Source organism: Corythoichthys intestinalis, chromosome 3 (assembly GCF_030265065.1).
Source record: "Corythoichthys intestinalis isolate RoL2023-P3 chromosome 3, ASM3026506v1, whole genome shotgun sequence".
Taxonomy (NCBI): Eukaryota; Metazoa; Chordata; class Actinopteri; order Syngnathiformes; family Syngnathidae; genus Corythoichthys; species Corythoichthys intestinalis.
The window spans coordinates 65,966,614-65,992,372 of record NC_080397.1 but is presented as its reverse complement, the minus strand read 5'-3'; the positions used below and the strand labels follow the sequence as shown (position 1 = coordinate 65,992,372).

Sequence of the window (25,759 nt, the reverse complement as noted above, 5' to 3'; positions counted from 1 at the left end):
CACATCCAAGCGGCCCATATCATTCAGGGGCATAAAATACCACGTGTATTATGAAATAAACATGCTTTTTTGTGTCACAGGCACTTTAAAGAAGATTGGGTCTTGGGCGCAGTTGGGTGTTCCAACAGGACAATGACCCCACACACACATCAAAAGTGGTAATGGAATGGCTAAATCAGGCTAGAATTAGGGTTTTCGAATGGCCTTCCCAAAACTCCATTGAGAACTTGTGGACAATGCTGAAGAAACAAGTCCATGTCAGAAAGCCATCAAATTTAAGTGAACTGCACCAATTCTGTAAAGAGGAGTGGTCAAAGATTCAACCAGAAGCTTGTGGATGGCTTCCAAAAGCGCCTAATTGAAGTGAAAATGGCCAAGGGACATGTTACCAAATATTAGCGCTGCTGTATGTATATTTTTGACCCAGCAGATTTGATCACTTTTTTCTGTTCACCCATAATAAAGTCATAAAAGAACCAAACTTCATGAATGTTTTTTGGGACAAAGAAGTATCTGTTCCAATCACTCTATCAGAGAAAAAGAGTTGTAGAAATAACTGGAAACTCAAGAGAGCCATGACATTATGTTCTTCACAATTGTATGTAAACTTTTGACCACAACTGTATGTACCCTTGGCCAAACGTTTTCTGTAACCCTTCACAAGCTTTTCACACACTGTTGCTGGTATTTTGACCCATTCCTTCATGCAGATCTCCTCTAGAGCAGTGATGTTTTGGGGCTGTCGTTGGGCAACACTGACTGATACAGTAAAGAAAAGAAAAGCACCACATGTCTTTCCAGGAATCATAACTTTATTCAGATTTAAGTTCTATTTTACTTTGGTCACCATATGTATCGATGAAGAATATCAGAGGAATTTGTCAGTCAAAATCGAAGTGGCTGTCTTGAAACGTTTCCATTCTTAAAATGACACCTTATCTGCCAGTCTGTCAAATGAGAGAGAGAAAAAAAGACAGGCTCAGGGAATGATTTTAAAATTAGAAACTAAAAAATGAAAATACAACTGTACCAGAGATTTTATCATTTATGAGCTATAAAAAGGAGGCGTTTGGGTCAGCCTGATAGCAAAGGTTTTTCTCTTATTCAAACAGCACAGGTGTTGGATTTACATGTCAAAGTGTACATGCTGACCACAAAAAAAAAAAATGGGAAAAAAAGGGTAATTCAATATTTACAAATTTTTATTTATTTTTTTAAGTTAGCTGCTTCTCACATACAGGCCTATTATCCATCAATCAAGCCCCCTTATTACAAACACAGACATTACACATTTGGTTTCGTGGTTTTAATTTTCAATTTGGAACCGATGTCTGTACATATTGAATAGGGTTGCCCATCGTTTGGAATTGAACGGTTCCGATTCTGATTCCACGTTTTGATTCCGGTTCCGAATGATTACGATTCTTTTAAGAGGCGGCGTTCAAAAAAAAAAAAAAAAAAGAGGCAGGGTGAAAAAAATTGCCTCGTTATATTAAAGTTCTTCTACTCCTCTGTGATTTTTTTAATTATATGAACTTCTCACAGGGCTATTTTTGTACAGTGGGGCTAATAAGTATTTAATCAACCACTAATTGTGCAAGTTCTCCCACTTGAAAAGATTAGAGAGGTAATTGTCAACATGGGTAAACCTCAACCACGACCGACGGAATGTGGAAAAATACAACAGAAAATCACATTGTTTGATTTTTATAGAATTTATTTGCAAATCACGGAGGAAAATAAGTATTTGGTCAAAACCCAAAAGTTCATCTCAATACTTTGTTATGTACCCTTTGTTGGCAATAACGGAGGCCAAACGTTTTCTGTAACTCTTCACAAGCTTTTCACACACTGTTGCTGGTATTTTGGCCCATTCCTCCATGCGGATCTCCTCTAGAGCAGTGATGTTTTGGGGCTCTCGTTGGGCAACACGGACTTTCAACTCCCTCCACAGATTTTCTATGGGCTTGAGATCTGGAGAATGGCTAAGCCACTCCAGGACCTTGAAATGCTTCTTATGAAGCCACTCCTTTGTTGCCCTGGCTGTGTGTTTGGGATCATTGTCATGCTGAAACACCCAGCCACGTCTCATCTTCAATGCCTTGCTGATGGAAGGAGATTTTCACTCAAAATCTCTCGATACATGGCCCCAGTCATTCTTTCCTTTACACAGATCAGTCGTCCTGGTCCCTTTGCAGAAAAACAGCCTCAAAGCATGATGTTTCCACCCCCATGCTTCACAGTGGGTATGGTGTTCTTCGGATGCAATTCAGTATTCTTTCTCCTCCAAACACGATAACCTGTATACTAAAAAGTTCTATTTTGGTTTCATCTGACCATAACACATTCTCCCAGTCCTTTTCTGGATCATCCAAATGCTCTCTAGCGAACAGCAGACGGGCCTGGACGTGTACTTTCTTCAGCCGGGGGCCATGTCTGGCAGTGCAGGCGCATTTTGTTACTGATAGTAGCCTTTGTTACTGTGGTCCCAGCTCAAATTCGTTTCGAGCAAAATCAGCAATCATCAGCAAAAAAGTGGACATTACAATATTGATTAAGAAGAATAATATTATTAACTCTTTCACTCCCAGCCATTTTCACCAGAGCAAGGCCATTCGCTCCCGGCCGTTTTTTCTGGATTTTGACTGATTTTGCAAGGCCCACAGAAAATTCTGTTCTATTGCTATATAAACCTTGAACCCACCAAAAGAAAGATTGGACTTTCTTCTTTCAGTAGAAAAAAAAAGTAAGTTCGTATCTTTTTCCATTCTTTAGAAATCAGCATTAGAAAATAGCTTAGTTTGAGCAATTTTCCAATTTCTGATGAAAAAACGGAGAAAATGAGCTTTTTGTAAACGCATACATTTCAAACATAACTTTGACTTTAACAAAGCTATTTTTTGCATTAGTTACATCCCAAACATCTGAATAATGTTTTCCTTTTACAAAATACTATGAACAACCAGACAAATAGAGCTTTAGATAGAATAGTAACAATTTATTCACACACAACGACTGAGAGATGACGGTTTGTCGCCGAGATGACGCCGTTGTCGCCACGTCAGCTGTGTAAACTTTTCCCTCATCGTTTTCTGTCTCACAAAGATGGATTATTTTTGCATTTCTGCGGGGTCTGCTAGGCGAGCCGATCCACGGGGGGTTTCACTCGTTTTGCACAATCGTCCAGCGCCTGGTGTCCCAGGCGTCCTCTCGTTGTTTTGTCCGGTCGGAGCGCCGCCTGGGCTCAATCCGCCAGCGTTTTGACAATGCTGGCCGCCGTTCACTGCTGTTGAATCGGCTTGTCTAGTCTTCCAAAATGCGCTACTGCCCTCCAGTGGCCAGTTTTATTGCTTTAAAATTGGTTTGGAGCGTTTTTCTTTGTTTCTCAGATACAGCGGAAGCTATATATGCTTCTTATTAAAAAAAAACGCAAAAGACGTATAAATACGGTTGTGGGACAATTGGGCATTTAAAAATAAAACGTATTTATACGGTTCCGGGAGCAAATGAGTTAATGTATAATGTAAAAAGGAGTGGTCCAAGGACAGACCCCTGCGGCACCCCATTTTTAATAATAAGTGGACTTGATTGAACACCGTCAGCAGCAACAGTTTGTATTCTGTCCGTAAGGTAGGACTTAAACCACTTGAGAGCATTAACATCTAAACCAATGGCCTGAAGTTTATGTAGAAGAATTTTATGATCAACGGTATCAAATGCTTTTGAAAGATCAATGAAAAGAACAGCACAGAATTGGTTATTATTAAGAAAGGAGACAATGTTATTTAAGACAGAAACTGTAGCTGTAATTGTACTGTGACCTGGGCGAAAACCAGACTGTTGCGGCTGAAGTATGTTAGATGAGTCAATAAAAGAACGTAGTTGAGAATTGGATCAAAGACTCAAGAATTTTGGATAAAAACAGAAGCTTGGATATTGGACGGTAATTATTGAGATCATAGATGTCACCTTTATTATGTAGCGGGAGAAAAGTAGCAGTTTTCCATGAGGTTGGTATGATGCCAGAAAGAAGGGTTTGGTTAAAAATATGAGCTAAATATGGACTGATAAAATGAGCACTTAATTGAGGAAGATATGGATCTAGATGGTCTGCACCAGCATTTTTGGAAGCCTTCCCTTTACTCAAAATTTTAATGATATCAATTCAAGTGAATGAGGATATCTGGTGAGGTTTGGTGAATTAAGACTTTAATATAATCCATTTTTGGGAGCAAGCTTCGTTTTCCGCCATATATTTCCAGATGGTCTCTTATCTTTTTTAAATTACAACTCTGAATTTTTTTCCCTTGCTTGAACACATGGATGCAAAGCTTAACACAGTGACGACTGGAGAATAACCATCCCTCAGTGTGGCGGAGGAGTTACCTGATGCCGTACTTCCTGAATACCTCTCTGTGGGCGTACGCTGCTTCGCGCTTTGTGTAATGGGTGCCCACGTCATTCGCCGTTTTAGCCAAGTCGATAGCCTTGGTGGACATCTCGATTGCCTTATCGTAATTACCTCTGAAAAGGAAGTTATGCTTAGTTATTTCATGTCAAAATAACGTGGGTCATAAGACAACTTGTATTTTATGTGCGCTAGGATCAGACAGTCAACCCGTTCGGGCAGTTTATGGATGAACATGCCTGTTATCATAGGCGGTAGAGCCTAGATCTTAAGCCCGAATCCGACTGGTCGGGCCCAAAATGTCAATCATTTACATTCGGGTCGGGTCGGGCTGGACTTCTCTCGCTAACTTTTTTTTAAATAGATATATATTTTTATACTAAGACGATGTATGGATGTTAAACTAAGGAATACTTGTTATAAAATAAATAAATTGGATAAATAGGGATGGGAATCGAAATCCGATTCCAATTCGGAACCGGTTCCGAGTGTTTCGAGGCCTCGACATCATAATGAAATAGCCTTAACGATCCCTTTAACGAGTCCTGAAGACGCATATTGCGTCGTGACTGTCTTGTTGTCCAAACACATCAAACTAGCATGGCACCAACAACCACCCGCTCCAAAGTTTGGCTAAACTTCACCAGGAAAGAGGGTGAAAATGAAAGGTTACGATGGTTTAGCACGAGCATTGCAGCCGTAAACATAACAATGACAGCACGTAGATTCAAACGATCGAAAGTGTGTCTTCAATTCACGAGGAAAAATTACAACAAAACGACTTGCAATCATTGCAAGGTGGAGATAACTACATCGGGAGGGAAGGTAGAGATAACTGCATCGGGAGGGAATAGACTGTCGGGAGGGAATAGACAGCACTGTCCTCACCGAGACACCTATACAGCAAGCTAAACTCCGAAATGACAATACAGAAGACGTTTGTATAATTTGCTGACTTTATTCAACCATCACTTGAAGAGTGAAAATAAAAATAGAAATGAAACAAATAATTTCGTCCCCAGTAACAAACAGGTTTGCATCAACGTAAATCAGCGATGATTAGCTGTAATAACAAAACAGTTAGCATGCGTTCGCTAGCATTAGCACATCGTTCAAACCACTACACAACTGGATTTAAGTGTCCGATCGCGAGTGGAAACACACAACAACAACACAAAAGATGATACATACAGGCGTTGCCTCTGTAGATATTTTACAAGCATCAACAAAGAACATAGGGTCGTAGCAGTGCTTCCCTCTCTCACTAACTCTCTCACGCTTTCTCTCGCGTTCTTCTTCACGTGAGGAAGCGCAAGGGCACCCCCACTTGAGCGTGAAAGCACCATAAAAACTAAAAGGCATGCACTTCAATATACTGGTAAATAATAATACTCTAACAGGGGTCCCCAAACTACGGCCCGCCCCAACATTCAGTCCGGCCCCCTGAACAATACCAGAGAGCATTTTGATTTTTTTTTTTTTTTTTTCTCAATAGTGTTATTTATTTTCTGGCCTTTTTCTGTGAAGAACTCAGAGAGGGTTATTTGGTTATTATCTATTTGATTAATAGTGCTATTATTATTATTAATTATTATTATATTATATTATTATTTTTATTTTATTTACTTTTGTTCCGTGAAATATCCAGAAAGGGTTATTTGATTGTGGCTTTCTGAAAAACAATATTTTTTTTTTACATTCAGGCACTCCTGCAATCGTCACACTTTTTCTGTTACAAACTGACCCCGGCCCCTCAGAGAAGGGAAAAGTTATGCAGCCCTCACTGGAAAAAGTTTGGGGACCCCTGCAAGTTTAACACATATTGCTAACGGCAGACCAACTACCTATATGCTAATATATACCAATATATAAAAATGTTTCAGTAAAATGTTAAACATTCTTGTGCATTTGCCACTTTTTGCCACAGTTAATATTGAGGCTTTGGGCCTCTTTTGACCTTGTTGTGAGATTTTAAGGTTGTGACTTCTGATTAAACAAACTCAATGCCAATCTAAATGTTTGTTCTTTTTTCCCCCCAAATTAGAATCGATAAGAGAATCGATAAAGAATCGAATCGTTAAGCAATATCGATAATGGAATCGGAATCGTAAAAATCCTATCAATTCCCATCCCTATGGATAAAACAGAGAAAGCGCTTTGGTAATCCCAAACATGAGCCGCAGCAGAGCCAGTGCATTCTTTGCGCACATGAACGCCGTGGCCCCGCCCTCCTTTTAATTTTCCCCTCGCTCTCCGCAAGTCGAGCAACTCTGCATCCTGGTATTTCCTTTCCGAATTTCAATATACAGCACCAAGAAGTGAAAAGCAAACTAAAGACGGGGGGGTTGAAAAGGCAAGAATCTACGAGTGGTGTGTGGAAAGCATTTAAATTTCTGGTGGAAGATGCTACAGAAAACTGTGTCGGCCTTGCCGAATCCAACAAATGTGGCGCTTTGCTCTCGTACGAGAGCAGAAAGACTGGCACTTTGACGCTGAGCAGGCATTTTAAAAACTGTATTGGCCTAAAAGATATTAGTCAAACATCGTTATTATCATCTGTTTCGAAGGCTGCACCTCTTTGTGCTAAGCAGGACATCATGGAGTTCGTGCATGGTGTTCCTTAAAATGTTATTATTTATTTTGTTTCAGTACTCCTTAAGGCAGGTTGTTCTTTTGTGTGTTCTGATGCGAGTCATTAAAATAAAGAATGTTATTTAAAAGTTTTTTAGTTTATTTTAGTATATGCTGCTGTTCCTCTCCTTGTCAAAGAGGCGCGTCCATGTGAGCACAAAATCCCAAACAGAAATGTATTTAACAAACCTTTCCAGCGTTATTTCGTTGTGTACGTGCATTTATAATGATCATAAAAATATGTAGACTATTTAAACATTAAGAAAACTTGCGTTTTTTCTGCCATCTCAAAGAAATTAAAATAAATGAAATGATGCATGAACTATCCACCTGGTAGAACGGACACACAAATATAAATGTTTATTGAATATGCATCTTACAGTCTTGTTTACCTGGGAGAATTTGTTACAAAAGACTGGTTTTAATTTGTTATTATGCACATAGGCATCGTCACAAATGTGATCACACAAAACGCAACCACGAATCGCATCCCCACATTTGCTCCTCCTCCTGAGTCCTCACTAATAAAACGGGCTCGGGCCTACAAATGAAATTTACATTTTCGGGGGGGTTTCGGGCTCAAGCCTACAAATAAAACGTAAAATTTTGGGGGCATTTTCGGGCTTGGGCATACAAATAAAACATTCAATTTCGGGTTTTTTCGGGCTCGGGCCTGCAAGTTAATTGCTTGGGCCGGGTCGGGCTTTTAATACACGCGGGCTGGATTTTTAGGCCCGAACAAGGCTCTAATAGGTGGATCTACGATTCAGGCGAAGTAGGCGATTGCCTTAGGCCCCCAACAAGCTGCCCTTGCCCCAACGAGTAAAAGCTTGGGCCACCGGAGCCAGCAGCACCCCCAACTATTCGCCATGTATAATTATGTCAGCATACCAAATAAACAAATAACAAAACAAAAAAGAAAGCCATTTGAATGCTGCATGTATATTATCTCTCCCCCCTACAAACACACTACAATGGATTGTTCCAAGACGACGGACTGAGTATCAGTCCCTTAGCTTCATTTAGCGCCGTTTACCTTCGCTTAGCTCCGTTTAGCATCGCTTAGCTTCGCTTAGATGTTCGTTAGCTTCACTTAGCTCTCCCGCGTTTTTCACGCCACTAAGCTCGCTATTTTTACAGCTCACTTGCTACTTTGCACGTCGGCTATCGTTTATTTCGAACATATGAGCGAACGTGCTCACCATGAGAGCCAAAGTGCAGTGAGGGAGAAATTGAGAACAGGCCGCTAATGCCTCTTTTAACTTTCTTCCTCTTTTCCACACCGAACATAAAATACCTGACAGCATATGCTGTGGCGAAAAAATGCAGTACAGTTCCAATCAGTCATACAATAACAGTGAACAGCTGGTTAACAGCATTTGCTAATGAAAAAAAAAAAAATCTATTAGTGACACCACAAGCAATGACGAAGAATGTTTTTTTTTCACGGAGTGTAAAGCTTTCGGTTAGCAGTTTAGCGAACGTACCTCCGGTGAACATTTCAAAATAAAAGCACGTTATGTTCGTCATATAAATAACGATTTCCGGAGTTAATCCCACATACTTTAAAATTAATATTATTATATGTTGAGTGAATACTACAGATTCTATACTAAGAATAGCTTTCAAATGACAGTCTTTATGACAAATATGATTGGCAATGAATAATTATTATAATTATCATACTACTATTATATATAGTAGTATACTATAATAATAATGCTAGATTTTTTTTTTAAAGAATTGTTTTGAATAATGTTGGAAAGGCAAAGTCAGGGTTTTGAATTTCTTTACTTTCCATTCTTCTGCACTAGTAAATGCTATCAGCATTTAACCTCGTTGTTTATTTGTGATTAATTCTTGTTTTTTACATGATTATTTGTACTTTAACAAAGAATTTAAGTGTTCCAAACAGGTTTTATGAATAAGCGTCAACAAAAATTAAATTGCTAAATAAGTAAAAAAAAGAAAATAATTAGATTAGTCGACCAATCGTAAAACTAGTCGGCTGACTAATCAGGAGAAAATATGTCGTTTAGGACAGCCCTAGCAGACCGGAACATATTTCCTCCGCACCCTTCTCACCTTTTTAACCCCCGACCCATGAAGCGGGCCCCTGTATATGTTCGCCTTAGGCTCCAAAATTGCCAAGTCCGCCACTGCCTGTATTAGGGTTGTTCTTGTTAGGAATCCTGCCTCCTGAGCCCTGCTCCTCCTTGTGTGTGTGTGTGTGTGTGTGTGTGCGTGTGTGTGTGTGTGTGTGTGTGTGTGTGTGCGTGTGTGTGTGTGTGTGTGTGTGTGTGTGTGTGTGTGTGCGTGTCTTGATTGCAGGTTTGGACAGATGGGTGAGCCTGGGACCAGGTGCAGGTGATCGTCGTTAACAGCCTACTTAAACCAGTGCCTGGCCTCACCTCATCGCCAGATCAACAACTCAGCTCAAAGAGTTGGTGACTCCAGACTCAGTCAAAAGACCTGAAAAATACTATTAAGCTAATTTTTCTTTTATTCCCTAGATCCTGCCATACTTGCCTGCCTGAACACCTGCTTGCCCGTCTGCTCATCTATCGCAAAGACTCACCTGACTATTTCAACACCTTCTGCCAAACCTGCCAATAAAGTGTTGTCACTGCCAGTTTTGCCTGTCATCTCTGCGCTTGGGTCCCCTGCTCAATCAGAACCACAACAGTTCTGATCATGTTTTTTTGCTCCCGATCCGATCCCGATCGTTTTAGTTTGAGTATCTGCCGATCCCGATATTTCCCGATTCCATTGCTTTTTTGTTTTGCTCCCGATTCAATTCCAATCATTCCCGATAATTTTTCCTGATCGTTTACATTTTGGCAATGCATTAAGAAAAAAAAAATGAATAAAACTCAATTCAATTGCTCCAAGTATGGTTTTTTTATTGTCCAACATGACAATGCTGACAATGTTCCAAGTTTTTTTCGGTGCCACACTTTGTGAGTGCGACAATAAATGGCAGGGGAGGATGTTTGTTGTTATTATGAACCAATCTTTAAACCAAAAGACTCTGGATGAGTGTAAGACATTTTGCCTGTAACATTAAATACAATTAGAAAAGAATTTGATTAAAAAATATTAGGGGTGTCAAACGATTAAAATTTTTAATCGAGTTAGTTACACCATAAAAATTAATGAATCGTAATCAATCGCAATTAATCACAATTCAAACCATCTATAAAATATGCCATATTTTTCTGTAAATTATTGTTGGAATGGAAAGATGAAGACGGATTTATACATTCAACAAACTGTACATAAGTACCGTATTCGTTTATCATAACAATAAATCCACAAGATGGCATTAACATTATTAACATTCTTTCTGTGAAAGGGATCCACTGATAGAAAGACTTAATTCTTGTAGGATAAATGTGAGTTTGCATATTGTGACTAAATATTGCCATCTAGTGTATTTGTTGAGCTTTCAGTAAATGACACTGAAGTGTTGTGCCCAAATGCATGATAGGAAGTGGCCATGACCATGTGGAAATGGTGCAACCATGACAGTGTGTGGTGACTGCAAATGCTATCATCACAGTGTGTGGTGGCTGCAAATGCTATATCTTCTCTGCGTTGGGCATATTGCACGGCGTTAAGATAAATGCTCAATCCTTGTCCAACTACTCCAAAGCGACTTCCACAACATACATAGTCACTTTCGGAGTGTTGTAACGCTTCTGCTCATAAATTGCACGGCTTTAATGAATACTTGCATGTACTTCACTTGCTTGGCGTTGGCTCTTATCGCTGTATATATCCAAAATAGCGATATTATAGGCTGTAACGGCAATGCGTGAATGGGTCGTGCCGCGTAACGCGTTAACTTTGACAGTAAAAAATATATATATACTATATATATACTGTATCGGACATGCCAGTTTTTTTTAATTAAAAAAAGGCATGTCCGATATTTTTTTGCCGATTCCGATACTTTGAAAATGATGTGATCGGACCCGATCGATCGGCATCTTTACCTGTTATATTTGTATTCCGTTAACATTTGAAAATGGATGTACACTAGTGGCTGTGTCTATCCCCAACAATAGATCTGCTCTAAAAATGAACTTTTTACATTGACCACATTGTAACTTTGACATATTACCAGTTCCAAAACTCAAAGGAAACATATCACCAACCTTTCTACTGTTCTAATTGCCTTAATGTTATTTCATATCCTAGTCCTTCACAAAAAATTAGCATATTGTGATAAAGTTCATTATTTTCTGTTGTGTACTGATAAACATTAGACTTTCATATATTTTAGATTCATTACACACAATTGAAGTAGTTCAAGCCTTTCATTGTTTCAATATTGATGATTTTGGCAAAAAAAGTCGAGAAAAAACAAAAATCACCATCTCATAATATCTGCATATCATGAAAAGGTACTCTAAAGAAGCTACTAACCTAATCATCAGAATCAACGAATTAATTCAAAACCCCTGCGAAAGATTCCTGAAGCTTTTATTTCATTTCATTTTTTTAACCTGTCCTGTTCATCTATTTGACACGGAGAATAAAAGTCTAAGTGCCCGGATAGTAGAGCAGGGCGGTAAACCGAAAATTCACCGTCACCGAAATTCTTCACGATGACCGATGTAATTTTGACCATGTCGGTAAATTCGGTAATTTAATAAAACAAGACAATATAGTCTTTTTATCCCGCTTTGACGCTGTGTTGTTCGGCTACGTTCATTCCCCTTTAAGAAAGCAGACAGCGTGCTTACGTCTGGAGTCACGTGGTTTTCAGGAAGCCAATCAAACAGAAGCCCGGTAGGCTAACGCTAGCTGCTAACGCTACAAGCAAACGTGATGGAGTCGGGCTTAAGTTAGCTTCGCCAAACTTTCACCCGACATAAAGTAAACTCTTGGCGGGTTCCAGACGGGCATTCACCCGCTGTCCTCCCTGGTTCTCACGATATCAGGAGAGGATGCTTTCAGTGCTTTCTTCTGGTAGCCAAGCCACAGGCTAACGCCAGCGGCTAACAACGGCTACAAATGAACGTGAAAGAGTCGGACAGCGGCTCTAACCTTGTCGAAACGGCTGAAATTAATGAGTGGACTGGGCACGGACCTCCGTGTAGCAATCATCATGTCGCGGTTTTAGCATCTCTGTGATTTCTCTGAAAGCTTTCATGATGGTAAAGCACTCTGCATAAAGTATAATCCAACAGTGAAGCCTTTATATAATATGACAGTTTAATGGCCACAGCTATTTTTCTGTATGTGTTTGCTTTATTCTGCCATCATAAAACCTTAAATGTTTCATTGGCATCAGAGCAATACAGCTTTAATCTGGTTGTGCCTGTGTGGGGGGTGCATGTATTAAAAATGTTTCGGGGAAAAAAAAACAAAAAAACAAAACTGAAACCTTAACGTAAACACTTGTGTTGAATAATTATGTCACAGCAGCCATTACCGATAAGTTGTCTGAAGTGTACTGTTAATACTGCAAGTCATTTGGGTTTGAATGACATGTTTGCACAGTCGTCATATTGATTTTTATAATGTTGTACATTTTTCAAGTCATACAAGCTGTTATAAATGTTCACACAAGCATTCTTATTGTTTACAAGATTTTTTTTTAATACTTAATGTTTAGACTGCATGTGCAATTGTTAAACTGAAAGCTGGTTGAATAAATTTAACGAGAAACGATTAATTTGTATTCCATGCATTGATTCAAATTTTCAAATTATATAACACTCTGCTTGGGCGAATTTATCGTCATTTATCGTTATCGAGGTAAATCTGCTCAATTTATCGTGATACGTACTTAAGGCCATATCGCCCAGCCCTACCGGATAGTCTGAACAGTTTTAATGTTTCACATTGAGAGTCTGACATGCGCCCATCGTGATCATTCAATAATACATTCCTCGTTTATTATGACAAAGCAGCGAACAGAAAGGGGTTATGGGGAAACAGAAGAAAAGAAACACAAGAGAAGAAAGAAAAACACAAACTACAACAAGAAATACATTGAACATCTAGACAAATTACTAATACAGTGGGAGAACAAGTATTTGATACACTGCCGATTTTGCTGGTTCTACACAGGGCTTCAATAACAAGTTTGATGTTATTGCCGTCTCAGAAAACCGGCTTAAGGAAAACAAAGAAACTGACTTTAATTTGCACGGATACAACATTGCTATATCACCGATCATCTGCCTATCTTAACTACACTCCACGCAACCACTGCGTAAATCCGACAGTGTACAAAAGAATCAGAATTGATCAAAACATTGAAATCATGAAAAAAACATCTCTAAACTCAAGACTGGAATGATGTTTACAATGCAAACAATGTGAATGCAGCTTATGGGTGCTTATGAATACACTCAGCACGATAAGCACTGCCTGTGGCCTATACTACGAACCGAGTTCAACCTCCCCAGAAATAATCCAGTTTACCATCGGGTAACCGGAGTTGACAAAACCTGGTTGTCTAGTTTGTGGTCAATCGGTGCTACGACGCTGATTATGAGGTTGATTAGTCGAACCTGTGTCAACCCAGTTAGAGTTACTGCGTGTTCACATAAAAGGGGGCGGTGACCAGAGTCAAACACTACTTGTGACGATGGCACGGGCACCTTACTTCACGGAGGAGGAATGCGCGATGATCATGCGGAATTATGAGGAATTAAAATCCACCCTCACCGCGAAATCCAACACCGCTTCGGCGAGTAGAGCGCAACGGGTCTGTTGACAGCAGATTTACAGATCGTGTGATTTGTGAATGCATCAATATGCCAGTTTACTTATGTCCATGAAAAGAAATAAAGCCTGCTGTCAGGACAATAAAATAAGATTTGGTACATTAACAGTAAGAAATAACTGTCATGCATCACCACACGAAACAGGATGATTGTATGTTTAGTCCCCTTGACTGTACGAATACGTATGTTCTTTTTTTTAGTTTGGGCCTAAAAAATCCGAGTCCGATCAATAAACTTGATTTGCAGGCCCGAGCCCGACAAAAAAAAAAAATTAAAAAAAAATTATGTTATATTTGTGAGGACTCAGGAGAAGAAGGAAATGCGGGGATGCCATGCATTGTTGCGTAAATAAAAGCCGGTATTTTGTAGCGATTTTTCACAGTTAAACAAGACTGTAAGATGCATATTCAATAAACATTTATATCTTTTATATTTGTGCGTCTGTCCGATCAGTGGATTTGACATTTAATTTAATCTCCTCAAGTTGGCAGAATGGTTAAATAGTCTACATATTTCTATGATTATTATAAATGCATCAATTTGAAGCGTTTTTGAAGCGTTTCCATACCCCACTCCGAATCGCACGGCATACAGTGTTCTTACGCAGATATTCAGCATCACCGATGGAATACATATATTGTCCCTGGCGAAAGAGCGCACGGACAGGCACACACAATCTGCGCGGTTGTGAGGGCCTGACTCGGCGGGTTACATTAGTGACGTCTGCCTAGATCAGTTGGCACAGGTAAAGAATTCCCTCAGCTGAAAATCTATATCTTTCATGGAGAACATCTTCCGGGTACGCCAGCGGATTCTGGCGGTCCCGAAATACCCGTGCCCTCCAGAGAAAGCCCCTCACAATCCGCGCGCCAATGTCGTATGGGTCGTCCAAGTACGCCGTCATTGTCAGGAGGACACGTCCGCGGAGGAGTGCTGTTTAAATAGAGCGTGGTTAATTGGAATCCTGATGTTAAGCAAGATCTAACTCTGACACGACCAGGTTTGGCGTGTGGCATGTGTTGCCACGGCAACACTTCTCGGTTCCAACATATCCACCTTTCGTAGTCTCGTATAGCCGCGAACTTACGTTGCACGTGATAAAGTTACTCTCGAAGTTACCCTGCTAAGCCAGAAAACCGGCTTCGTAGTATAGGCCACTGATTAAGTTGACTCCCACGAGACAAAGAATGCAAAACAAACCTTGGATGACCAAGACGCTTATCAACGCTTGCAAAAGCTCTTTATATCTTTGTTTTTGTCATTTGTTATATTCTGCCAATCTTGTTTGTAGTTTATTTGTCGACGCCGGTGCTTGAGACAGCTATCATTTACCTCAGCCAAGGTAGCCCCCCGCATTTTTACCGCACCAAATCTGGCCGCCTTTGCAAAAGGTTTGGACACACCTGTTTAACTGATGATCCGTAGACGAGGCCAGCTTCTTTCACTTGGTACCAGCTAAATATTATTCAAAATGTAATGATGGTGGAAGAAATAAGCATCTTGAATTTGAAACTGTATGTTGTCGGCGATTAGCCTCGCAATGATCTTAATTGTGGTTGTTTGCCCAAAATCCTCTAAATATATATTAAATGCATCTTACCAGATAGAAAATGACTAATACATAATCTATGGTAATCATTTGGAGCCCAGTTTTCTCGTCGAATTGCAGCAGTCCATCTCGCTGTCCTCTCCGGGTCTCTCGGAATACGGTAGAACTTCAAGTTTTTCCGTCTATCTTCTCTGTTATTGCAACCAACCACCACACACGCCTTCACCATTTTGATTATTAATGTTAACGAGCAGAAAACACGCTGTAATAGGAGGAATTTACGTAGCGGTAATGCGTCATCACGACGAGTAGATGGACAATATGGCACGGAGGCGTGGTTGTGACGTCATGTGAGTAGGGTCTATTGGTAAGTCAGTTACATGCAATGACACTTTTCGGCCACCAGGCGGGGCCTGGCCCCACCCTTAAGATCCGCTTATGTTTTCCATAGGTAAAAATCTACCCAGACAGTTGTGTCCTCACCTTAGAAGTTCGACAAATCCCATTGATTCGTAAGCAAAGGCGCATTTGTTGTCGATTTCGATCGCTTTTCTGATGAGGTCCAGGCCCAACTCAGACATGCTTGTCCAGTCCAGGTCTCGTTTCCACCGGAGCTGTAATAATCTGCAGTAAAACAGGAGTCAAGAATTAGCGCATACGTTGAACACCCTTTTAAAAGTTCCATAACATCTTTTCAGCTGACACTTCACACATTCTAGTTACAAAGTAAAAGAGAAGGCAAAAAAATCCCCTTTCAGGTTATATTGCTTGGCTTTATAAGGTCTCGTTATGTGCATGTGTGGCATAGGCGGAGTTTGACTTTTGGGGCAAGGGGGGCACAACATGTTGATGACCTTAAAACGCAGTGTCAGCAAAAAAAAATTAACTTACAAGAATATTTATAATAATAAGTTGAAAGTGAGCTGTCCTGCCCTCCTATGTGCGTGCTGTACACGAAGACAGTAAGCTAAACACCTTCCGCTCATCACGACTCTGAAGACCAGTTTGACCAGTTGACTCCAGGTTTAATGATAATTGGAATGGTGAAACTGACAGAAATACAAAAACATTTCTATAATCAGCAAAAATTGAAATAAATGCTCATATACATACACAAATAATATATAATTGTCTAATTAAAGATGTGATTATCTTCCTAAATTACTACTGTCAAGTAGTTGTATCGCTCTAAACAACAAATATATTCTCAATAAAAACGCTACAAATGATCAGTGTTGTTAATCTTACTGAAAAAAAGTAATTAATTATAGTTACAAATTACTTCTCCCAAAAAATAATTGCGTTAGTAACTCAATTACCTGAATGTAAGAGTAATTAGTTACTTGGCAAAGTAATTGGTGATAATTACTTTTTTTTCCCCCTCAATTAAAAAAAAAAAAAAAAAAAAACATTGACTACACTATGTGAAGTTTTTTGTGTAGGTTTTTGGTACAATTGGCCCGAGCCCAATTCTTTACCCTAATTTACTCTTTACCCTGAATCAACTGTTAAAAGTTGTTAGAATTGCTCCCATTATTGCATTAGTTCCCTTCTCTCTACTTTCGACATATGAAAGTTTTAAAACTGTTTCATCATTTAAAGATAGATTCAAGTCAAGATTTTGCCGATTTAGAAGTATTTTATATAAAAAGTTACTTAGGTTCGCTAGGAAGGTTCTCTACAACAGAGCCATCCTAAAAAGTCTACTGCTTCAAGATGGCGGCTGTCTACTAACGCATTTAGTGCCATGTCAGTCATTTTGCATCTAGTTACATCTATATACAGTACATGTGATATCTACCATGTCTAACATATCTACCATAACATGCGGGCGTAGTTTGGAGGCTATCGGCTACAACATGTAATATTGGAGCTACCTAGCATCGCGTTTGCTCGGCGTCACAACTTTATTGCCTCCTCATACTCCTCCCCACTCCTGCTCTGCTCTGTCGTCTCGGTGAGTCCGTCTCCCCTCAGACTTTTCGACCAATATAGTAACGCATAGTAACGCATGCCTTTCCGTCCTCAGTAACGGTAACGGCGTTGCCAAGATGAGAAAAGTAATTAATTAGATTACCCACTACTGAAAAAAATAACGCCGTTAGTAACGCCGTTATTTTGTAACGCCGTTATTAACAACACTGCAAATGATATGCATTGAATTGCAGGTTGAAGTGAAATGAAATGACCGCATGATGGCAGCATTTGACAAGAAATGAAGAATGAATCACTAGACTATGAATAACTCGATATGGCCACAAAGTGGCGCGTATTACACAGAGTAGGCAACAAGTGCTAAGACAATGTAAACCCGGGGTGTCCAAACTTTTTGCAAAGGGGGCCAGATTTGGAGTGGTAAAAATGTGGGGGGCCGACCTTGGCTGACGTCCTTTACGTAGAACAATATATTTAAGCAAAATTTAGCAAGCCATTCAGTGTGTCACATTTAATTTATTATTTTCTTTAATTAATAATTTCAACAATCTCGCAACTAGCCTTTGCGGCGTTCTCTTTCGACTCTCGGGCTCTTGCGAAATACTACTGCTGTGAAATTAAACTAGCTTCAAGTTGCTTCTATTTCTCGCTGCGCATCTGCCCTGTAATCTTGTCGTACATGTCAGCGTGTCTTGTTTGGTAATATCGCCTCACATTGAAATCTTTTAAAAACAGCGACTGTCTCTTTGCAAATGAGGCAAGACACAGTTGTTGCGTATTTTAGTGAAGAAATAGTCCAATTTCCACCTATCCTTGAAGTGTCGGCCGTCATAGTCAACTTTTTTTTGATGATTGTCGCCATTATAGAAAATTGGAAAAAGAGGTTAACAATGACTAATGTTGCTTAGCCCTTAAATACCTGCAAAATGAAGCAATTATCAGAGAATCCCCAAATTATAAAAATAAGGTCCTAATGAAACCTTCTTTTCAAATTTGTGAAGTCAAAATGAATATGTGTAATAAGCGCTCTAATATCTACGTATAACCCATGCTAAATCATGTTTTGTTTTCTCATGGAACCTGCAGATTCATGTGTCGACTTGCATCCATCATTTTTTTTTCAAAAACAAATGTCAAAATTCTAAATTAGTCTGAAAATCATGAAATTTTAGGTGTATCAAATGCGATACATTTGGCAATATAGGGTTAAAGTGCTGCTGCCTTTTAGTGGGTAAATGAGGAGCAGCATTTCGTGTGTAAGCTACTTCATATGCTGGTTGCAGTACTGCTGACCAATTTATTAAGTCTGTGGGCGGGCCAGATGTTATTGATTTTATGACAGAGGCTGTGGGCCGGATGAAATTTGACCACGGGCCGCATTTGGCCCCCGGGCCGGACTTTGGACGTGTCTGATGTAAACAATTATTCTTACGTTCCTCAACATACACATTTTGTAATAATGCTTAGAAATATTGAAACTAATACTTTTAACAAACATAAAAGGATACATACCGACGATGCCGCATGTGCATGGGATGTACATAATTGCTACGTGTCCACAGAGCGTGGGAGGACACGGGTGAATGTTATTAACTCTAACCACTTATGGTGTGAGATCACGTGACCAGTCTCAAGCAAGCAGTCTCTTAAAGGAACAGGATGCTTTAACGTGAGCATTTTCAATAAAGTTATATTAAATCTCAAACTACAGTTGCGGTCAAAAGTTTACATACACTTGTGAAGAACATAATGTCATGGCTCTCTTGAGTTTCCAGTTATTTCTACAACTCTGATTTTTCTCCAATAGAGTGATTGGAACAGATACTTCTTTGTCACAAAGAACATTCATGAAGTTTGGCTCTTTTATGACTTTATTATGGGTTAACAGAAAAAGTGATCAAATCTGCTGGGTCAAAAATATACATACATGGATCTGAAAAAGCGAATCATTGACTTGAACAAGTCAGGAAAGTCACTTGGAGCCATTTCAAAGCAGCTGCAGGTCCCAAGAGCAACAGTGCAAACAATTGTTAAGTATAAAGTGCAAAGCACTGTTTTGGGACTGCCACGATCAGGAAGAAAACACAAGCTATCATCTGCTGCTGAGAGAAAATTGGTCAGGAGGGTGAAGATTCAACCGAGAATCACCAAAAAGCAGATCTGCCAAGAATTAGAAGCTGCTGGAACACAGGTGTCAGTGTCCACAGTCATGCGTGTTTTGCATCTCCATGGACTGAAAGGCTGCCGTGCAAGAAGGAAGCCCTTGCTCCGAAAGGGGAACCTTAAGGCTCGACTGAAGTTTGCTGCTGATCACATGGACAAAGATAAGACCTTCTGGATGAAAGTTCTGTGGTCAGACGAAACAAAGATCGAGCTGTTTGGCCACAATGCCCAGCAATATGTTTGGAAGAGAAAATGTGAGGCCTTTAACCTCAAGTACACCATGCCTACCGTCAAGCACGGTGGTGGTAGTATTATGTTGTGGGGCTGTTTTGCTTCCAGTGGAACTGGTGCTTTACAGAGAGTAAATGGGATAATGAAGAAGGAGGATTACCTTCAAATTCTTCAAGATAACCTAACATCATCAGCCCGAAGATTGGGTCTTGGGCGCAGTTGGGTGTTCCAACAGGCCAAAAGTGGTAATGGAATGGCTAAATCAGGCTAGAATTAAGGTTTTCGAATGGCCTTCCCAAAGTCCCATTGAGAACTTGTGGACAATGCTGAAGAAACAAGTCCATGTCAGAAAGCCATCAAATTTAACTGAACTGCACCAATTCTGTCAAGAGGAGTGGTCAAAGATTCAACCAGAAGCTTGCCAGAAGTTTGTGGATGGCTACCAAAAGTGCCTAATTGAAGTGAAAATGGCCAAGGGACATGTTACCAAATATTAGCGCTGCTGTATGTATATTTTTGACCCACCAGATTTGATCACTTTTTTCTGTTCACCCATAATAAAGTCATAAAAGAACCAAACTTCATGAATGTTTTTTGTGACAAAGAAGTATCTGTTCCAATCACTCTATCAGAGAAAAATCATGTGTTGTAGAAATAACTGGAAACTCAAGAGAGCCATGACATTATGTTCTTCACAAGTGTATGTAAACTTTTGACCACAACTGTATATACAACACGTGCATGCAAATAGATTTACTTTGCCAGTGAAGGCAGAACACTCCCCGCCTGGCATTCTTGAATGTCACTACCCAACCTTATCATTTTTGTCAGGAGCGAGGAGGAGGACTGTCTCAGTAATGGGTCGGTGGTAGAGTCTAGTCCCATCTTTCCTGGAGACTTTAACTTCAATCTTTCGAGTCTTACCGTCCTTGCTGGGAAAGACTTGAGTCACCAGACAAAGGGCCACTCATTTCTTCCAAGCTGGCCATCTCTGATGAGGACAATGCTTTCAGGTTCAATGTCCGGTGTCGGAACTTGCCACTTCCTCCGCGGTTGAAGCGTTGCCAGGTACTGCTTCCTCCATCTGTTCCAGAATGCTTGAGCAAGGTGTTGTACTTGGCGCCACTGACACTTATGAAGGTCCTTGTGTCAGTCTCCCTCTGGGACTGAAGGAAGTCCAACTTTCTGGGTGAGGAGAGTTGCAGGCGTGAGAATGAGTGGATCGTCCGGATCAGTTGACACTGGAACCAGAGGTCTGGAGTTGATGATGGCAGGTGAGCATTTCATGGGTGAGGTTTGAAGCTCCTGGTTGAAGCAGCATCGAATCCAGGATTCTGCGTGCTATCCCGATCATCCTCTCCCATGATCCACCCATGTGAGAGGCATGTGGGACATTGAACTCCCATGAGCAACCTTGGTCTTGGAGGAAGGTCTCAACTGGAAAATTTCCTATGTTTGAGGGAATCATCAACTCCTTACAAGCGCTGATGAAGTTGGTTCCTCGATCTGACCGGATGAGTTTGACAGGGCCCCTCACAGCAAAAAAAACGCCTGACCGCATTGATGAAGCTCGAGGTATTAACGGATTCGATTACCTCGATGTGGACAGCTCGTACACTCAAGCAGGTAAACAACACCGCCCACCGCTTACTCACGGCAAGGCCACCTCTTGTACAGCGTGAAGACACAGTCCATGGACCGAAGACATCAATCCCAACGTTCGTGAATGGGGGTTCAGTAGATAGGCGGTCTGCCGGAAGATCAGCCTGTATTTGTGGAGTGCCACGTAGTCTACGGCATGTGACACATCCATAGATCACGCTGCTCACACGCCTTTTGCCACCCACTAACCAGAAACCGGCAGCACGTATGGCACCTTCAGTGAACAGTCGTCCTTGATGTCGGGTTTCCTCATGGTAATGGCGCACCAGGAGTGTTGCAATGTGATGTCCACCAGGGATGATGAGGGGGTGCTACTCCTCTTGCTCGAGTTGTGCTTCTCTTACGCGACCTCCAACTCTCAGTAGGCCGTTGACATCGATGAAGGGGTTCAGAGCTTTGAAAGTGCTGTCTCTTGGGAGATTCTGTTCCTTTTGCAGGCAGGCGCACTCGCGAGCATAGATCTCCTCTTGAGCAACTTGAATGATTTTTCTTCATTCACTGAGTTCACTGATGGAGATTTTTCCCTTACAGCCAGCCCTTGCAGTCACTTGGTTGAGTTGGAGGCTTCTTCTTGAAGAGGCGTGCGATGTGAGTTAGACGAGCAACAGCGTGAATCAACGACTTCCAACGAGAAAACTTGGAGAAGCGCTGTGATCCGAGTTGTTTGTTCGCCACGGTTGTACTCATTGAAGATACCAGAGGACGGACGTCTGGATCTGATGGTCTGGTCTTTTACTTGTGAGGTTTTTATGGGTTGTTTCAAAAACATAGGGCTACACAGCCAGCTAGTTTGTGTGAGATGTGCAGCAGTAACTGACCTTGTGGCGACGTCTGCAGGGTTCAGTTCTGTAGAAACATAGTGCCACTGCTCGGGGCGAGAAGAACTTCTTATCCGCAGGACTCTGTTGCTGACGTAGACATACAAACGTCATACGAACGAGAGTTCTGGATATATTCTAGGACTACCTTGCTATCAGTGTAAAAGGTAGTGTTGTCAAGTTGAATGTCGATGTCTGAAGTGACAATCTCTGCTAGTTCCACTGCAAGGACAGCTGCACAGAGATCTAGTCTTGGCACTGTATGTTCTGAAAGAGGGGTGAGTTTAGCTTTTCCCATAATGAAGCCCACGTGGATATTGCCCTCTTTATCTGACAGTCTAAGGTAGGCCACAGCACCGATTGCCATGGTTGAGGCGTCACAAAACACGCACAACTCTTTGCGCTGCATTTCTGAAAGAGATGTCTTTGTGTAAGTTCAAGGTATCTGGAGAGCGCTGAGGCTGTCCAAAGACGATCGCCATGTGTTCCACTTCTCTTCCATCTCTTGTGGGAGGGGGCAGTCCCAGTCACCGTGATCGCTTGTTAACTGCCTGAGGATGGCCTTGCCCTGAATGGTGACTGGGGCAATGAACCCAAGAGGATCGTAGATGCTGTTCACAGTCGACAGGACTACTCGTCGTGTGAAGGGTTTCTCCAAATCGCATAACTTGAATCTGAAGGTGTCAGACATGAGGTCCCAGTTCAAGCCCAGACTCCGCTGCATAGGAAGAATGTCGGAGCAGAGGTCGAGATCTTTGAAGTCCTTTGCATGGTCTTGCGATGGGAAGGCTTCCAGTACTTCTATTCTGTTTGAGGCAATTTTATGCAGTCGCAAGTTTGATTCTGAAAGACTTTCTTGTGCCCTCTTGAGCAGGTCCACTGCTGCGTCTACTGTAGAGAAGGACTTCAAGCCATCGTCTACATAGAAGTCGCGGTTGATGAACTGTCTGACATCCGGGTCGCTCTGTTTTACGCTCTGCCGCAGGCAGTAGAATGCCACTGCAGGGGAGGGACTGTTTCCAAAGACATGAACCCTCATACGGTAATCGATGATGTCTTTGGACGGGTCGTTGTCTCTGAACCACAGAAACCTCAGAAAGTTGCGGTCCTCTTCTCTGACAAGGAAACAGTGGAACATTTGTTTGATGTCCACTGTCACTGCCACAGCTTCTTTCCGAAACCTGAGGAGGACTCCGATCAGGGTGTTATTGAGGTCAGGCCCTGTAAGTAAGACATTGTTCAAGGAGACTCCTCCATACTGTGCACTAGAGTCAAAGACGACACGGATGTGGTTGGGTTTCTTTGGGTGGTATACCCCGAAGGTCGGCAGGTACCAGTGCTCTTCTCCTTCTCTCAGAAGAGGTGCCACTTCTGCATGTTCGTTCTGGAACACTTTTTCCATGAAGGCGAGGTAATGCTCTTTCACTACCGGCTTTCTTTCTAGACTTTGTCTCAACGACAAGAGTCGGTTTAGAGTCTGGACCTTGTTGTCGGGGAGACGAGGCCTTGGTGACTTAAACAGTAGCTGCGCCACCCAGCTGTTGTTTTTATCCTTCTTTAAGTTCTCCTCCATGATTTTCAGGAACGATAGATCGTTGATAGATGGAGCCATTTTGTTATCATCTTTTGTTTGTTGGAACAATGTGGAGCCAAACTGCTCAGCTTCACTGCTATAGTTGAATTTCTCTGTAGAGTGTGGCTTAGGATGCGCGATGCTCTGGAGCTGACTGTACCTCTCTTTCACCCGAAAGATGTTTGGGCAGGGTTTGAAAATGGAGGAACGTTCTTTCTCCAACGTACTCATATACAGGGCATTTACTGTCTCTGGTTTGTGGACACTTCCCAAACAAACATTCCCGACGATCACCCATCCAAGGTCGAGCTTCTGGGCATAGGGCGCATCTCGAGGGCCGTTCACCTGCTTGAGGACCTTGTGATGTCCCGCCCAAGGAGAAGCATGAAGTCTTGTGTCAAGACTTGAGATGAGATGAGCGATTGATTTCAGGTGGGGATGGTTGTAGGCAGCGTTGGGAGTTGGGATCTCCGATCTATTGTTGGGGATGTTGTTGCATTCCACGAGACATGGTAACGGAAGACTGACCTTGCCGTCCATAGATTCAATTTGGTAACCCGAAGCTCTTCTTCCCATGGTTTCGGTCACTCCCGAGCAGGTGCGGAGAGAGTATGGAGAGCAGGGTCCTTGTATGTTGAAACTGTTGAAGAATTCTGAACGGGCTAAGGATCTGTTGCTGTGTTCGTCGATAATTGCATAGACTCATCGCTTTCTCTCGACGGTTGACAGGGTAGATCTTGATTAGACATATTTTTTAGCATGACCTGTCGCTGTCATTGTCACCGCGGACTTCGGTGCAGCTTGTTGTGACCTCGGATGATTCTGTAGCAGGTTGCTCCCCGCCATGCTCTGTTGGGGGGTGTGGCTCCACAATCTGCGTTGCTGGTCCAGGGTGAAGAGCAGAGTTATGTTTCTCACTCCCACATTCGATGCATGTGGCTGTATATTACATGCAACATTTATAGCAGATGTGATGCTCTTTGAGGAATGCTTTCATTTCCTCAATGGGTTTCTCTCGGAAGGCACAACATTTCCGTAATGAGTGGGCCTTTTGTGAATGGGGCAGTAACGTTCCAAGTTCTCAATTCCAGTGTTGGGTTCCACAGCGGAGATGTTGGTTTTGTGGACTGAGATTTCCCTCTGCCTGAATGGTTTGGAAGTCACGACTGCTTTAGGAGTCTCTATTTGACACCTGAAGTTGAAACTAGGATCATTCCTAATTTTAGCTTTGTAGGAAACGAAATCGACGATGAGCTTGTGGAAATTGTAGCCTCAGTTTCCTGTTCTTAGCTGAAAGGAGTGGCACCCGGCGTGGTCTTCTGCTGCTGTAGTCCATCTGCCTCAAAGTTCGACGTACTGTGCCTTCAGAGATGCTCTTCTGCCTACCTTGGTTGTAACGGGTGGTTATTTGAGTCACTGTTGCCTTTCTATCAGCTCGAACCAGTCTGGCCATTCTCCTCTGACCTCTAGCATCAACAAGGTATTTCCACCCACAGAACTGCCGCTCACTGGATATTTTTTCTTTTTCGGACCATACTCTGTAAACTCTAGACATGGTTGTACGTGAAAATCCCAGTATATCAGCAGTTTCAGAAATACTCAGACCAGCCCTTCTGGCACCAACAACCATGCCACGTTCAAAGTCACTCAAATCACCAACTGTGTGATGCCATCATGTCAATATGGACCAAACTCTCTTGAGGAATGCTTCCAGCACCTTGTTGAATCTATGCCAGGAAGAGTTGAGGCAGTTCTGAAGGCAAAACGGGATCAACCCGTTACTAGCATGGTGTATCTAATAAAGTAGCCGGTGAGTGTATATGGCGGAAAACACAGCAGAATTAAAGACGCCACGATTTTAATGAGATATTATCGCGTACTTACCTTGTTTCGATCCAAAAACTCCATGTAACATGCATCACCGAGTGTCAAGACACAGGTGTGAATGGCCAAAGCCGGATTTTTCTGAGATTTTATGGGTGAAACATGGTGATATAACATGGGTCGCGATGCAGAAATTGCAGACAACAAGGAGTGGTCGAG

General features: G+C 41.6%; 1 protein-coding gene across 2 annotated transcripts in view; it reads right to left on the bottom strand.

Moving 5' to 3' along the window:
• Nucleotides 1–775: 775 nt before the first annotated feature.
• The window catches only part of LOC130913997 (mitochondrial import receptor subunit TOM70-like), a 68,008-nt gene continuing 43,024 nt past the window's right edge, over nt 776–25,759 (bottom strand). The window contains exons 10-12 of one of the 2 annotated variants that reach the window (XM_057833024.1): nt 15,818–15,958; nt 4,387–4,524; nt 776–947 (exon numbers count right to left, since the gene is read on the bottom strand). In XM_057833024.1, the coding sequence (XP_057689007.1) occupies nt 923–947; nt 4,387–4,524; nt 15,818–15,958 (304 nt within the window). In that variant the 3' untranslated portion in view covers nt 776–922. The remainder of the gene's footprint in view (nt 948–4,386; nt 4,525–15,817; nt 15,959–25,759) is intronic. The other variant, XM_057833023.1, reaches the window with a different exon arrangement.